Raw genomic sequence first — 17689 nt, forward strand, 5'->3', positions numbered from 1 at the left:
TCATTCTTCAAGATTGGGCCACTATAAATTGTCCCAAGTGTGTAGGCGAATGGTAGAGTCTGGGGGTGGGGAAGTAGTTGATGGGAACGTGACAAAAATGGGTTCCTGGCATAATACAATTGTTCTGTGAACCAGCATGGACTCAGTGGGCTAAAATTATCTCCTATCTTGTAGGGAAGTATGGAAATAAAGATGCCACCACCAGACAAATCCTTCCCTCCACCTGCTTTCAGCATTCCAAAGAGACCTTTCCCCCTCCAATTTCCTAGTTTACTCATCCATCTTTTCCAACACCTACTCCCCATCACAGCATCTTCCTGTGCAATACCAGCCCACTTACCTCCTTCCTTTCTCAGCCTTCAGGGACACACACTCCTTACACATGTGAAGTAGCAATCGAAATTCACTTCCAATTTAGTGAACTACATTTGGTGTTTACAATGTTTCTTTTCTTTTAGGAATGCTGTCTTAGTACATACTTTCCTTCTAGTTCTAGTTCCAACTTTTTAATTTCCCTTTGTGCTTTTCTTGCAAATGTCACCACCACTCACTTCTGTATCCACTTCTTATTGTGTACCATTTAAAACCAATCGCACATTTCCTTCCCTAATAATGCAATTTGTCAGATTTGCTGACGACAATCATTGTATTTGCAGTTGCGATGTTTTATAACCTCTTAAGCATTCTGCATGATCAATCATTTAGTTGCTTTTCCTCAATGATTCCCCTCTATATGTGCATGTTTATATGTGTTTTGGGTATATTTTCTGTTCTTGGTCTTATTATTCTTCCTCTGCATGCTATTCCTTTTTTTGTTTTCTTGGTAAATCTTCCTTCCACCACCCTAGGACCTGGCTTCAGTTTTTCAAACTTTATGAAGTAACTGTGTCCTATTCAAACTAAATTTCCTGTATTGATCTCTTTTGATTTACAGATTGGGCTGAAGGCTTTTGTGTAGAACTTGTGTCTGCTCCTTGATCTCAAGCTTGGAGTTCTGTCTGTGTACCCATACTATAACCTGCTGCGTCTTTTAACATTGCCCTAATTCACTATTACCTCGTTCCCATCCTGCTGTGACACTTAATGTTTTCATTATCTCTTGGCTCAGTTACTCCAAGCACATCCTTCACTGATCTCCCTTCTTAATCCTTCATAAGATGCAATTTGTCTAAAATACTGCTGTCTGCATTCCTAACTACAACTTCCTGCTGATTGCCATCACCTTGTAACTTCAAAATTCTGTTCAAATCCCTCTATAGATGATCTTTTTCACATCGGCAACTATCTCCAATATTTGCATTTTGGATGCACTCACCGCTCTTATTTTGTTCAGCTTTCAGTGTTGGAACTTTCTAGTTTCATTTTCCACATACTGAACTAGTTTGCTGTCTCTTCAAAGTTCTCAGCAAAACTTGCCTCTTTGACAATGACAACTCAACAGGAGCACCATATGACCATGCACTAGGAAGGCTAAGTTGTTCCAGGAGTCCACTATCAGTTATTGTCCCTGTGAAGTGCTTTGGAATTTCTACTATTTCAAATCCTCTACAAAGGTTTAAATTGTACATCTGATGCCACCTGAGATTGGGAAAGCTATAAATCAAAACTAGAAACTTAGGCTCGTCTACTTACTCAATGAGCTCCAGGATTATTAGGGAAATACATGGTGTATCTTTAGGAATGAAATGTATAATTAATGTAAAAGGGCAATTAAAGGATGAGGTGAGCAAATGCATGGGCTAGCAAATGCAGAAGTTATGGTGTAATTATGCAGAATGTAGGTCTACTGAATGTAGCACTGCAATATTTTTAAACAGCACAACCAGAAAAACCTGTTTAGTCATTTCAAACCAAACTGGCAAGAATCATCTTATTAAGAACTAGTTGCAACACTGTTATCATTTTACCACAATGAAATTGGGATCCATTTTGAAAATTAAAGAACCATGACAGTATTTTATTAAAAGAATGCACTATTATCTGCATTGATGAAAAACACAATGATACTGGAGGAACTCAGCAGGCCAGGCAGTATCCGTGGAGAAAAGCAGACTGTCAATGTTTCGGGTCAGGACCCTTCTGAAGATGGGGAAAGGGGAAGCCCAATATATAGGAGGGAAAAGCAGAGCAGTGATAGGTGGACAAAAGAGGGGAGGTGGGTTGGGCACAAGGTGGTATTAGGTAGATGGAGGGGAGAGCAGATCCACTGGGGGATGGGTCAAAGGTAAGGGGGGGGGAAGACAGGAAAAAAAAAGAGGCTAGGAAAGGGAAGAGAAGAAGCGTGGTGGTGGGGGGGGGGGGGGGTGGTGGTGTGGGGAAAGGGTGGACATTACTTAAAGTGGGAGAATTCAATGTTCATGCTGTTAGACTGCGAGGTTCCAAGATGGAAAATGAGGTCCTGTTCCTCCAGTTTGCACTTGGAATTCTCCTGGCAGTGGAGGAGGATGAGGACTGACATATCAGTGATCATGTGGGAGGGGGAGTCGAAGTGATTGGCAACGGGATGCAGATCGCGGTTATGGACAGAGTGCAGGTGTTCTGCGAAACAGTCACCTAGTATTTGCATTATATGTTGCACTAATTATCCCACTGCCTTAACTTCTGGCTCGTGCAAAATCAGCTGGGCCATCATGTTATTTGTGGATACAATAAATCTGCAGCGGTTAGCGTAATGCTGTTACAGCGCCAGCAACCAGGGTTCAATTCCGCTGCTGTCTGTAAGGAGTTTGTACGTTCTCCCCACGTCTGTGTGGGTTTCCTCCGGGTGCTCCGGTTTCCTCCCACATTCCAAAGACGTACAGGTTAGGAGCTGCATGCCTGCTATGTTGGCACCAAAAGAGTGGTGCCACTTGCGGGCTACCCCCAGCATATTGTCAGTAATGCAAAAAGACATTTCACTGTGGGTTTTAATGTGCATGTGACTAATAAATATCTTAATATCATGGAATTAATCTGGAAATATAGAAAACCTGTTATTTCCTACAGGCTGCTTAATATTGACATGACCATAGTGCGCAAACAAATATGGTACAGATGCATTAAGAATTTGCCCTCTAATTTCATAAGAAGTCACTTTTAGGATTTAATTCTAAGATGCTGGTGATTGGCATCTACTATTACTTAGTGATTACATTTAATTGAAGGTTTTCCCTCGCCAGCAAACTTTTTGTCTGTCTTTTGTAAAGTAATTGAGTGTACAAAGAAAGATTAATGTTAATCAGACTTTAATTAGTCAGTGGCAAAAAAATTGTTTTGCAGAATATTCTCATTAGGGTGCTTTATGTTGTTTCTTTACCCATGTTTGATGTGAATTGTATGGTTGTAGAGATCTGTGATAAAATCTGTAAATGGATTAAAAGAGCTATGCCAAAATCCTGGAGGAGTTCAGATGATGAGCATTGTATATACTATGTCTCTCCCACTCTAATTTGCCCATTCTCTTTCCAACAAACCACACCCATTCATTGCCTATCCTGCAGATCTCAATTTGCAAACAACCACTTCTCATGTTTTCAACCATAGAATCTGGCCCTCGGTCAATGGCTGCCCTCACCCATTTGGCACTGGAATTTCTAGGATGTTTCTTAATTGAACTTCTTTTGATGGAAATTAAAAACAGTAATGAGGAACAACATGTTATGGACCAGAAATACCAGATCAGATTGTAGGTGAAATAGTGGTCTTGCAGTGCTAAGAATAGTGAGTTTTTATTTGGGTGGACATGCTGGAGAAGTTTTGGTCCTGTAGGATGTAAAATAAGCAAAGAATGAACTCTGTGGTGAATCCAGTCTGACTGTGCACTGTGAAGGCCAGGTTGTTGCATGGAAAATGGCGACATCTTGTGCACCACTGAAGCAGAAATTACGAGAGCTCCAAGAATGAGTCGTGCCCAGAAGTTGCCTGATTTGAATTTGTGGAGTAACCCAAACAATATGGTAACGATCGTTACCATGTTTCTCTCCAGGAAAATATTTGTAATAGCTTAAAATTATTGGGGGTGGGGGTAACTATGTACAAGTCAATTCCTACACACATAACTGGAATCCCTACTGCTATAATAGGATGGCAAAAATTACTAATTTGCAGTAAAGTAGTGTAGTTAGATGAAGTTGAGGGGCTTTATGTAAAAGGCAAAGAGCAGAGCTTTGTAAAGCATGTACAAGAAAGGGACTTGCTTCAATATACCATATTTGTGATAATGGAACATTCTAAAGTGCTTTGCAGTTAGTTATATCAATCACTGTTTAGGGAAACAGCAATCCATAGTGTATTAGCAAGATCTCATATACACTAATAAGTGACTGAATCATCTATTTCTTGACTCTATTGAGTATTGGCCATGTTTGAAGAACTCTCCTAGTTTTTGTGTAAATAATTTTAATTATCAATCACTTTTAATCCAGTAAAACAACCCAAGGTGTTTCACGTGTTATCAAACAAAAGTTCAACATTAAAGATACTTGGAAAGGAAACCAAATGCTTGGTCAAACAGATGCAGAGTGCTCAAAGAGAATTTGAAAGATTGGGGCATGCCTGTCAGTAATGGAGCAATGGAGATGCACAAGCTGCTAGAAGTAGAGGAATGCAGAGCTTTCAGAGTGGGGGAGGTGGAAGGTGAGTATGGGTTGGGTCTAAAGATGAAAATCTAATAGTGGCATTCTTAAATTAGGAGCCATTGTTTGGAAAGGCATTTGGCTTGAGCTCTGCTTGATCCCTGCTTGAAAATTAATATTTCTACACAAGATCAAAACGCCCATTCAGATCAGAAACCAGAGGGCTGTCACTTCCATAAAATTTCATTTGTCCTACTGAGTATTTCCAATGTGTTTTTGTTTCAGGAAGCACTGTTGGTCAGGTAGGTCCATGGACAATAGGCAAATAGGGTTTGTGTATTAAGATAAAGATAGCAGATGAACTCAGGAAAATGCGGGTGGGAAATACATAGCCAGCAAGGTGAGCATTGGAAGAGTTCCAATATTTTTTCTTCCAGTTGAAAGAGCCTCAGTTTACCATCTCATCCATGGAGTAGTGTCTTGTAGAGTTGGTCTAAATTATACGCTAAAGACACAGGCATGGGGTTATGACTTTCTGACTCCAAAGCTGACACTGACTGGCTGACTGAAGGTTAGGAAAAATTTGAGGCAGGAAATGTCATGTAAAGAATAATGCATCAGGGGGAGGAATTCATGAGAAAAATGCATTTAATACCATTATATGTTCACAATATACCAAGTATCTATCAGTTGATTTTATATTTTGTTTCAGCATGCTCCTGGCGTGCCAAGAATCTTGGTTGGCAATAGATTGCATCTTGCCTTCAAGCGTCAGGTTCCCACTGAACAGGCACGTGCCTATGCTGAAAAAAATGGAATGACGTTCTTTGAAGTTAGCCCACTGTGCAACTTCAATGTGACTGAGTCCTTCACAGAACTATCACGCATTGTGTTGATGAGACATGGCATGGAAAGGTTCTGGAAACCAAACAGAGGTAGGGAAGAATTATTTGATCATTTTCATCCTTCAATTTTATATGTTGTAGTATAGGTGGGTATAAAACTTTTTTTAACAGGGATCAGTTAGAACTGTAAATTTTTTCTATGTTAAATTAATGTCAGCTGGAATTGCAGTATGAGCGTAGGATTGACCAGGGCAGTAAAAAATCTACTGTTTGTTTTCTATTTAAATGATGCATGCACACAAGATCAACATTTTGCTTGTCTAAATTGATTCAGGAAGAATGGAGATGAAGAGGCAAAATCTTTTAAAACAGAAGTATGAATAAATGGGGGGAGAAAACCATTCAAGACATTGTAAATTAATTTCAAGATAAAACTTTGAGGGGCACAAGTAATATAACAAAATGATTAGATTTTTTTTCCAAAAGTTGTTCATGGGATTTTGGTGTACGTCAGGCTTAGTAAACATGGCAGATTTCCTTCTCTGAAGGTAATTAGTAAATCAAGTGTTTTTTTTATATATATGTCAAGTCTAATACTTTTATGGACACCTTTTCTGAGTCTAACTTTCAAATCAAAGCACCAGATTTATTTCAATACTTGAATGAAATTTCCCAGCTAAATCTGTGTGTGGACTAATGGTCAAGAACTTTGGCTGCTGGTCTGAAAGCCTCCATACTACGGTACCCCTACTTGGCTTTACTGCAGTGTCTGATTTTTTTTTTGAGTAATCACTTATGGTGGCTACATTTTTAACATGCTATATAATTTTTTTTATCATATACAAAGTCTCTCTGGGGGGGGGGGGTGGGGGGAAGAAAAACTAATACTTTGAGAATACCTGCTTTTATATGGACTTGGAGAATATAGTATTTCTTACTTGGTTCACCCAGCTGGTGCTCTATTAATATTTTGTTGCCCTTGATCTATCAATGTTGGCATTATTTTTCCTGAGGAAATGCTTAATACAGAGGCATTCTTTAAAAATTCACACTATTGCACTTTTAAAATAGCTGTATCTTTGACTTTGTATTATATTAATTTAATAATTCTGCAGTAATCTCTGCCCCCAAGTGAGAACACCTGGTAGTACAAGGAAAAACTAGTGTCCTCTAATCTTGTTTTTGTCAAATAGTCTGTTAGATTCATTTGAGGATAAATTGCACAGTTGTATCTAAACTTTGTTAATATTTCATAAAATAAGTGATGTCTTCAAAGTTTAATTTCATTTTTAATTTTGTTCAAGTAAACTTACAACAATGGGTCAGAGCAAAGTTCACTAATGAAATAAAAGATCAGAAGAAGAGGATAGTGAAAAAGATTATTTCATTCCTTTGGCAGAACTGAAGTTGAGGCTAAAATGTTATGTACCTATCTCTGAAGGGATGGAAAATGTATTCCTAGTTCTTCCTGTGCGATGACGTAAATGGTCCTGACACAGCTGAGGACTTGACAAATACAAAAAATGGGAACCTGCATTTCTTTAAGCAAAAGTTTAAAACAAACTTATCCATAATGACTATTTCCTTTGTTCATATTTGGCCCTGTGACCGTTGATGATTTGAGTTGACACCCTTGAGAGTTGTCTAGTTGTTAACTTGTTATCCATTTGCTTGGCTTTTAAAGTATTTTTCTTATAACTAAAAAATTGTTTACTAGTGATTTCTAATCAAATTAAAATCTAAAGTGTGTCTGGAGGGCTTATCATTTTTGTTTTAATAGCTAACCCAACTACAACATGTGTAATCTTGCCTCATTGGGCCGTAGAGTCAGACTGTAAGTAAAGTATTGAGTTTTTGTGCATTTATTTATAAAGAGCTGGTCTGACTGAGACCAAGAGCTTATTTTTCTGATGCCCAACCTTGACGTGCATAAATCAGGTCTTGTCAGTGTCAGATTGGAAAGTCGAGCTTTATTGCCTCCAGCTTTGAATCAGTTATTGCAAGTGAAATATTGAAGCTTGTTTTGCCCAGTATGTTGACCTTTTTGAAACTGCACCATCATTGTGTTATTTAAACCATTCTTTAAAAAATTGGGTACAGACATTTTGTGACTGCCCCTAATCTTATTAGTGTTAATCTTTATAAGATATTGGAGTTAAACTATCATTCTCCATGGTCTTTTGTTACTTTTCTTTTTAAGATAGTTTTTTAAACTGTACTTTAATATAAACTAAATGTTCAAACAAAAGCAGATACTTAAATTTACTTTTTTTTTTAATCAGTTTTTACACTGCAAGACCTCTGTTGCCGAGCCATTGTTTCTTGCACACCTGTTCACCTTATTGACAAACTACCACTACCTGTTGCCATTAAAAGCCACCTGAAGTCTTTCTCCATGGCCAATGGAATGAATGCTGTCATGATGCATGGGCGTTCGTACTCGCTGGCCTCGAGCAGCGGTGGAAGCAAAGGAAACAGCTTGAAGCGGTCAACTAAACCCCCTAGACCACCACAGAGTCCACCTCAGAGCTGCACACGTACTAACTGCAAAATCTCTTAGCAAAACGGTTTTGTTTCAGGCTTTCCTTTTTGGCAAGAACTTTGTCAGCTGGTCAAGCTTGAAACCTGAACTCCTATGAAACAGTTCTTGCAGCTTCCTACTGGACCAAATGAAGATTGGCTCTGCATTTTTCTTGAAGGAAACTTTTATTTGATCAATGAACAGACACGCTAGTTGAAACAGATACTCATTACATTTTGTTTTGACAATTTGCACTGAAATTTCAAACTAGAGTGTTTTTAAAATGGCTTGCAGGTGCCACTTTTAATAAAGGGACAGCCAGTTTTAAGGAAGGTGGTCCTGGGTTGTTTACATGGCTTTGATCAGAATTTAAATCTTTACCTTTGTCCTCCTGACTAAATTATTGCTCCATGGTAGAAAAAGAATCTCTGGGAATTGAACCAATACACATGCAAAGAATGCTCTTGCTACTATACTCCTTACTAGCATCACTAAACTCCCGTGCCTTTTGATATTATAGACTATATCTAGCCTGCAATGGCCTGCATGTGGCCTTTCATACCTGCCTTGCATCTTTACCTTCTGAAGGCCAGCTCTTAAAGGTTGACTGACAAGGTCATGTGTTTTTTTTCCAGTTCTTAATACGCCAATTAATATGTATTATTTAATTTGCATTATAGACTACTTTTGTAATATTGTTCTGTTATTTGTATAATGTCATTGTTGAGTTAGTGTTTGTTTAACTATCCACCAGTCTCCCTCCCCAATTTCTTAAATCAAGGACAATATTTTCAGCAATATAGAATAATTTCAAGATTTCACAGCAACAATAAGTGCTCCCAGTCTGAATGGTAACTGTATAAATCAACTGCACTCAAACTTTCCACTTTAATGTCCTTTTAGCTTATTGGAACTGAAGGTTTAGCATTTTATTATTGCCAGAAGCACCTGTCACTTCTTTCTTTTTTCTCCCCCCCTCCTTTCCATCAAGGAAAAGAAATAGAACTTGCTCTTTTGTAATTGTTAACTGTATTTCTCTTGTTATAAAAAGAAAACTTTGCATTTTGGCCACTAATTGTAACAGCTTTCTGTTTTGGATGACACTTGTTAAAGGTAAACTGACTAAATGGAGAGAATGCATAGGAGAAATCCACTGTTAACACTGAGAATAGGCCACCTTCTGCACCTGAACTGGATAATAGTTGCAGTTTCACCTAGAATTTGAGAGAGAAAAAGGGAACAATTTAAGCAAAATGTTTGCTTGTGTAAAACACTATTTCACATTTATTATAGCTGCTGTGTGACACTCAATGATTTTTAAGTGTTTTATTGGCATTTTACTTTGTACAGTTTCAATGTTTGATTGTGAAATACATTTTCTTTTGCAAAATAATATGCCTGGTTTGTCTTTTCCTATTTAATGAATTACCTATAGAATTGCATTAAGGTTTTTTTAATTAAATTCTTCCAAAGATGATATTAAGTGTGCATGATATTTTGGGAATTGTTGCAAAGTTATCTGATATTCCAGAAAATCAACTGTTGCAGGGGGCCATTGCAATGCTGTCACAGCACCCAGTGCAAAAGTACATTCTCTTGGTGTCTAGTCCACATCAGCTGGATTCCAGCGTATTTACTCTTCTCGGATACACGAGACTGCAGATGCTGGAAATCTGGAGTAACGCACAAAATGCTGGAGGAACAGGTCCTGATGAAGGGTTTCGGCCCGAAACATCGACTGTTCATTTTCCTCCATAGGTGCTGCCCGACCTGCTGAGTTCCTCCAGCATTTTGTGTGCGTTACTCTTGGATGTCATTTTAAGAGAAGCACAAGATTAAGTAGATGCACACTCTGCACATTTTTTGTACCAAGTGCCAATACCAGGGAAGAAACGGAAGATAGGAACCTGATGTTCATGTAGTGAGAATGAAAACCATAAAACATAACTTTTTCCTCAGGACATCTGATGATCATTCCATTGTAGCATTTCTACAGAGTATAAATCATGTTTGTATGAAGAGCTTAACCAGTGTTGGAGACTTGTTTCAGGTCCAGTTTTGATCATTCTTTTCTCTCAAGATTGCACCAATTTAATAAACTGCTATTTATTAAAAGCTCTATAATGCAGTTTATTGCTGACAATTACTTCATCTGTTTTCGTCCTTTCCAAATTTTCACAAATTCTAACTCTTTTTCTATTGGCTATTTACAGTTTGTCTTTAATAGAATAATGGCTAGTGATGCACCACACAAGGTAAATGGCAACTACTTGGTTTCCTTGTTTTAATTACAAGATCAAGAATTATCTGAAACTGAATAACTTTTTATTTCTCATTAGCCTGAAGTCTAAGGGTCACTTACAGTAGCAAAATTATTTTTGAGAAAGTAAGTTGTGGCTTCAAGGCTATTCACAGACTTGGCCAAATTTGACATTTAATGTGGTCCAGATATTCAATGAGATGCCTTATTATTTGTTGTTTTAAAATATTTAATCTTTAATTATGCAAGGCTAAATAGGGTTGGCAATGTGGATGGGACTACAGCATGTGGAGGTACATAGAGAGTATTGCAATCCCTGGCAAACTGGTGAGAAACAAGACCCCTAGCTGCTTCGTGGTTTTAGTGGTAGTTACGAGAATTTTCTGGAATTGACTAACACAGTGGATCAGAATGTTATCAACTAAGCACAGATTTAGACTCTAATTTTCCTAAAATGTACTTGGGTCAACTCCAACAAATCTGTAGCTCTTTTGAATCAATAAAATTTGAAACAAAGGAATTGGGATACAGCAAGATTGAGAGAAGAGTTAAGGGAAATTTGAAGCTTCCAAGAATTGGGTGAAATGAAGCCAGGCATTAAGAAAGAGAATTCCAATGTTCAGAGCCACACCAGCTGAATGTTGTGCCATCAGTAATGAAGTGTACAAAAGGGAATGTTTGTCTTTTAATTAAGACATCAACCATCACTGCTCTTGTCATGTACCAAAGTGGTTCAAAGGCAAGAAGGTCATTTAGAGTATGACCACTGTTTTCACAATAAGATAGGTGACTACAAAACCTGCTTTAGTGTGTATGGTTGGGACACCTTTTGGTCAGAGAGAACTCCAGCTGTGCTTTGAATAATGCCATGTCCACTTGAGAGTTCCAACTGAGCTCTCATTTCCTGATGCTTTCAAAAAATGACCTCCAAAACTCCAGCTATCTATCAGTGCTAATTGAAGACTAAGTCTAAATTATGTCCTGAAAACCAGAGTTTGAACACTCAGCTTCCTATCCCTGAGATGAGTTGTGATATCACTAACTGAAGCACCATTTGAATTGCACTGTAAAAGTTTCCTGCTCTGCAAATGTGTGCTAAGAGTGAACTGGGATCCAGCAATCTAACATTTGTCCCTTTTGTCTTTAACACTGTAGGACTGAATCAGGAGAACATTTGCAGTGGCCAAGTGTAAGAAAATGCAGTATGGCATCAAACAACCCTATCAATGAATTTTGCAAGCTGTAACACAGTTGCCTATGCCTGTGAAGAACAGCGATTCTGGTAGAAGTGGAACAGAACTAGCTTGTACCACTTGTACCACCCAGTGACTTTTGGTGTCTTACCACCCAGTTAAAAATCAGTGCCCTGTTGTGCTGATGCTGCCTTTCTGCAGAAGTGATGAATGTGTTGCTTGCTATAAACAATACTTCTGTAACTTCCCAAACGTAAAAACGAAATGTAGTCCATCCACTTCTATGGTAGAGGTTGTCTGTGTGACGATAGTAAACCTGTTTTATCCTCTTGTGCCAGGAACCTGGCACAAAGCCCTGCCCTCTTGCTGCTATGTCAGGAACCTGCCCTCCTCGTTGCTGCACACTGCTGTGCTGAGAACCTGGAATGAATCCCTGCCTTTGACTGACACACTTGACACAATGAATTGCCCACAGTTCCATGTAGAAACTGCCTGTGAGACCTGCATTAGCAGTACAGCCACTCAGTATTAAGATTTTGGGCTGCATTTTGGCTGGCATGTAGATGGTACTGTACCTCTAATTTTAGTTGATAATCTCTTGTGTGACACCTTATTCAAGGCCTTATGAACTTCTAAACTGGTTCAATCTTCTGCTATTTTTTAACCTTCAAGAAATTCAAACTGATTTGTCAAACATTATTTCCTTTTCATAAATTACCACTGATTCTGCCCATTTTTTATTTATTCTTTTCCAGAAGATCTGATTTGCACATCTCCCAAAGGTTGAGGTTGCTTTATAATCTGCAGTTTGTTCTGTCTGGTGCATTTTATACCTATGACTGTGCGTAATAGTCAATATCTGCAGCAAAACTACCTTTTACTCTGGCTTTCCTTCTGTTATTTCTGTGGTCTAAATCAACCTGTTCCCTTTCCAGGGACTGATCTCGCGATTGGCTGTATGAGTAATTAGCACTTTCACCTGCTTATTTTTTTTAGCCTTTTTGTACTCTGACTGTATCTGTAGCCTGTATTATAGCGAGCTCCACCTTCCTAAACTCCAAACAATTCAGTTCATTAACCTTTTATCTATTTCCTTAAATTGCTGTGTAGTATGAAGCTGTGCAAAGGAATCATTGACTTTTCTCTCAGATTAATCTGATGACTTGATTTTGACTCTACAATGTATGCACTGAACTTTTCAAAGACCATGTCAGGATTTTTACTTTGTTCTCACCTACTCCCATCGGTTGAAAAGATCAACTCCTTGTTCTCCAGTCCAGAAAGGGATATAGCCAGTCTTTTATTCATGCTGGGAAACTGCTGAATGTGAGTTTAATTTTTTTTGTATACTTGTATGATGTCAATGGCTTCCCATCCATTGTGGGCTGATTGTGCAGAGACCATTGCCATTTTTCCACATAACACCATGAGCTAGATTTTGTTTCTACTTATTTTTAGTTGTAACATGGTGGTAGTGGTTGATTGTTTTCCACAGCACTGTTAGTTAATTAGATGACCAGACTAAGATCTATAGCTCAATGACATGTATCCTGACAATGAAATAACATCCTCTCTTGGAGAATGGAGTACAGGAGTGACTGATATAGTACAAAGTAGTATACATGCACTTCATGATTTAGTTCTCTTTATTCTGACAATAAATCAGTGTCACAAACAAACATCAGGCCACACATCACTTTGTACAAAATGGCTGTGGTGTTTGCCTCCTGCAGCCAATCTGTACACTTCACACAAAAAAAACATTCATTCCTAATGTTTTACCACATTGGGATTCCAGGATATCTTAAAGTGTTAACAGTTCCTTAGTTAGGCTGTGGGTAAGAACACTAAATCTTAGGCTGTGATAAGTGTTAGGGATATGGGAGTTAATATTGTAATTCTGTTTTAAAAAAAATCTCAGCCAAGATCAGACAGGAGCCCACAGTTTATCTCCTGGATCTGCATGGAATCATAAATCTACCCTAACAATCAACATATGAATTTTACCATGTCACTAAGAAAAAGACAAACATCTGTGGTTCAACCAGACACATTAAACAATGAAAGAGTAAAAAGTGCTCCTGGTGAGACAGCATGTCTACTGCGTAGTTCACTAGTTCGGAATATAATGGACTAACTCATTTGCTGCTTCTATAGAGTATTTTAAATATAGCACCAGCATTGCCTTTATAAAATGGAGTTGTCTTTGCAAGTTCAAATGAAGCATTCAAGATATTTTAATATACATAGATTTTGGAAAGAGAACAGAATATAAAAGCAATTCAAGAGTCATCATCAGATTAAATTTTGGTATGGTGGAGGTGATTTCACTAAGAAATCATAAAACTACTATTTAGTGTTTAATTTCATTAAGAACAAACAAAGAACATAATATTTTCCTATCGTAAAGATATAATCAATGAATTGCTTTGAAATGGAGTCACAGTTGAAAAATATAGCAACTAACTTATGCACAGCATTCTCACAAGTAGTGATAAATTGAAATAATGAGATTTATTAATATTGATTAAAGATATGCCATCCTTAAAAAGGACTTGCATAGTATAACGTAGTATACATGCATTTCATGATTTAGTTCTCTTTATTCTGACAATAATTCAGTGTCACAAACAAACAACAGGCTGCACATCACTTTGTACAAAATGGCTGTGGTGTTTGCCTCCTGTAACCAATCAGTACACTTCACAAAAAAAACACCACCTATCCTACATCTCTCTTAACCCCTTTACCACTCTCAACCCCTCTCACTCACTCCTTTCCTCTCACCAGCCCAGCCCCTGCCATCCTTCCTCTTTCCCCCCCCCCACCCTTCCTCTTCTAGCCCCAACTTTAACCCCTGCTGAGTCTTTACCATCCTCCCTGACCTCCCCCTCTCTGAGGCTGAGCGGTCTGTTCTCAGCAAAGGCCTCACCTTCATACCCCTACACCCCCACTTCAATGAATTCTGTGCCCGGCACAATGCTGAGCTCTTTTCCTGCAACCTCTGCCTCTGTGCCGCTGCCTTCAGTAAGGAGTCTTCTCCCCCTCCGAATGACCCGTTATGCCGCCTCCAGCCCTCTTCCACCTGGACTCCCCCACCAGGCCTGTTACCTTCCCTGGTCCTATTCATAGCCAACTATCGGTGTGACACCAGCCATCTTGACTTTTCTGCCCCCCCCCCCCTCATATAATCCAACCTTACCCCTTCTGAATGCTCTGCTCTCCACTCCCTCTGCACCAACCCTGATATTGTCATCAAACCAGCTGACAAAGGTGGTGCCATGATAGTCTGGCATACTGACCTCTACCTTGCAGAGGCCAGATGCCAACTCTTGGACACTTCCTCCTACCTACCCCTGAACCATGACCCCAATAAGGACCACCAGGACATTATCCCTCTCCCCCCCCCCCCCCCCCCCCCACTGCTACCAACCTGATAGTCCCGCAACCTAGGACTGCTCACTTCTATCTCCTCCCCAAAATCCACAAGAAGGACTGTCCTGGCAGACCTATTGTCTCTGCATGCTCTCACCCCACGAAGCTCATATCCTCCTACCTGGACACTATCCTGTCTCCCCTGGTCCAATCCCATCCCACCTACATCTGTGACACATCACACACTCTCCAACTCTTCCATAGCTTTAAGTTCTCTGGCATGCACAACCTCATCTTCACCATGGACATCCAGTCCCTATACACCTCCATTCCCCATCATGATGGCCTCACCGCCCTCCGCTTCTTTCTTGACCAGAGACAGAACCAGTCTCCTTCCACTAACACTCTCCTCTGCCTGGCTGAACTTGTCCTCACCCTTAACAACTTGACTTTCAATTCCTCTCTCTTTCTACAGACCAAGAGCATAGCTCTGGGCACTCAGATGGGCCCCAGCTATGCCTGCCTCTTCGTTAGCTAAGTTGAACAATCTCTGATCCAAGCCTAGTCCAGGCCCATTCCGCAACTCTTTCTCTGCTATATCGGCGACTGCATTGGTGCCACCTCTTGTATCCATGCAGAACTTGACAGTTTCCTGAACTTCACCATTAATTTTCACCCGGCTCTCCAATTCACTTGGACTATCTCTGACACCTCTCTCTCCTTCCTCAATCTTTCCGTCTCCATTTTAGGAGATTCCTTATCCAGTGACATCTTCTACAAACCCACTGATGCAGCTATCTCGATTACAGCTCCTCCCACCCTGTCTCTTGCAAGGATGCTATCCCTTTTTCTCAATTTTTCCACCTCCACTGCATCTGCTCCCATGATGAGGCTTTCCACTCCAAGACATCTGAGATGTCCAACTTCTTTTCCAACCGGGACTTCCCCCTGACTGTCATCGAGAAAGCTCACACCTGTATCTCTGCCATTTCTCACACTGCCGCCTTCACCCCCACCCCTCCCTGACCCAACAGGGATAGGGTCCCCCTTGTCCACACATTTCATCCCACCAGCCTACGTATCCAGCACATCATTCTCCTCCACTTCTGCCATCTCCAATGGGACCCCACCACCAAACATATCTTCCCCTCCCCACCCCTTTCTGCCTTTCACAGGGATCGCTCTTTCCACGAGTCCCTCGTTCACTCCTCGTCCCCCATCATAGGTGCAACACCTGCCCCTACACCACCACCATTCAAGGACCCAAACAGTCCTTGCAGGTGAGGCAGATTCACCTGCACCTCCTTTAATATCATCTGTATTTGGTGCTCCAAGTGTGGCCTCCTTTACATTGGTGAGACCAAAAGCAGACTAGGTGACCGTTTCACAGAACACCTGCGCTCTGTAACAGCGACATGCATCTTCCCGTTGCCAATCACCTCAATTCCCTCTCCCACATTATCACTGATATGACAGTCCTCAGTCTCCTCCACTGCCTGGAGAATTCCAAGCACAAACTGGAGGAACAGCACCTCATCTTCTGTCTTGAAACCTTGCAGCCTAACGGCATGAACATTGAATTCTCCTACTTTAGGTAATCCCCCAACGCCCTTCCCCACAAACCCCCACCATGCTTTTTCTCTTCTTCCCTTTCCTAGCCTTTTTTCCCTCTCTTTTCTGACCTTTGACCCATCCCCTGGTGGTTCTGCTCTCACCTCCCCCACACCTGCCTATCACTATCTTTTACCTGCATCTACCTATCACCACCCTGTGCCCACCCCACCTCCCCTCTTTCGTCCACCTATCACTGATCTGCTTTTCCCTCCCATATATTGGGCCTCCCTTTTTCCTATCTTCAGACCTGAAGAAGGGTCCTGACCCGAAACATTGACCATCTGCTTTTCTCCACAGATGCTGCCTGGCCTGCTGAGTTCCTCCATCATCATCGTGTTTTTCTTCTTCGAAAAGGTGTTATGGAATCCTCTGAATCAACCAAAGAACAGCACCTCTGGCTTTCTTGTTACTCCATTTGAGGTAGATATTTAAATGATGTAGTCTAGACCAAAGAGTGACTTCAAACAATAACCTTGTCTCCAAAGGAAGAGGTGCTACCACTAACCAAATTAACACCAATGCCATCAATGACTGTTTGATCAATGACTTGTTACTACAATGATAAAACACACAAATTTAAATTACTTAAGTTCATGCTGAAGGGTGCCAACATGAGGTATGATCATGCTTAAGGATAATAGTGAGATGGTAATTGGGAAAGAAAGAAACTATACAAGTAAAGTCTGGGTGTACCTGCGAGATAATCTATATTAACCAAGTTTAAACAACAAAAAGGTCTTCATGTTAGAATAGCATTAAAATTACAGCAAATATACAAGAATTTGGTAATCATGCAAAAACAATTTAGTCCAATTATCTTTTTCATATAATCTTTTATAAAAATGTGTTCACAAACATAGGTGTTAAAAGCAAGACAGTTACCACACAGCCCTGGAGCTGTTGGTGGTGGATGTCATGAACCATACTTGACCATGTAGTGATGGTGCACCTACAACACTATCAGCAGGCAGTCTCAGAATTCTCTACTCTGGTTTAAGAACAGACCAAAAAATGCCCAGTTTGGGAAGAGACTGATGATAACAGAATAAATAACTAAGTAAAATGGATTGGATTTCTGAAGTAGCAGTGAGGGTAACAGGATGCTGTTTGACTGGAATATAGGGTAGCAACACTGAAATTGGTGTTCTCCCTTTTTTGGTGCACTAAACATGTGTGGCATGTCACAGTAAATCCCCATTGCATGACCTAGAAATAAAATCAGGTTTTTGGTGATACCTCCTATGCAATGGTCCGGCCTGATGGCCTCAAAATCGTTAAGGTAATGGGATCATCACAGCGTTAGTGATTGCAGGATGTTGTGCTGAGGT

General features: G+C 40.0%; 1 protein-coding gene across 1 annotated transcript in view; it reads left to right on the forward strand.

Moving 5' to 3' along the window:
* rab40c (RAB40c, member RAS oncogene family) overlaps positions 1-9302 on the forward strand; it is a 54647-nt gene extending 45345 nt beyond the window's left edge. Inside the window, exons 5-6 of the mRNA XM_052021365.1 lie at positions 5266-5488; positions 7681-9302. Of these exons, the coding sequence (XP_051877325.1) occupies positions 5266-5488; positions 7681-7958 (501 nt within the window). The 3' untranslated portion in view covers positions 7959-9302. The remainder of the gene's footprint in view (positions 1-5265; positions 5489-7680) is intronic.
* Positions 9303-17689: the final 8387 nt, after the last annotated feature.

The sequence above is a fragment of the Pristis pectinata genome, chromosome 8 (genome assembly GCF_009764475.1).
Source record: "Pristis pectinata isolate sPriPec2 chromosome 8, sPriPec2.1.pri, whole genome shotgun sequence".
NCBI classification, from domain to species: Eukaryota; Metazoa; Chordata; class Chondrichthyes; order Rhinopristiformes; family Pristidae; genus Pristis; species Pristis pectinata.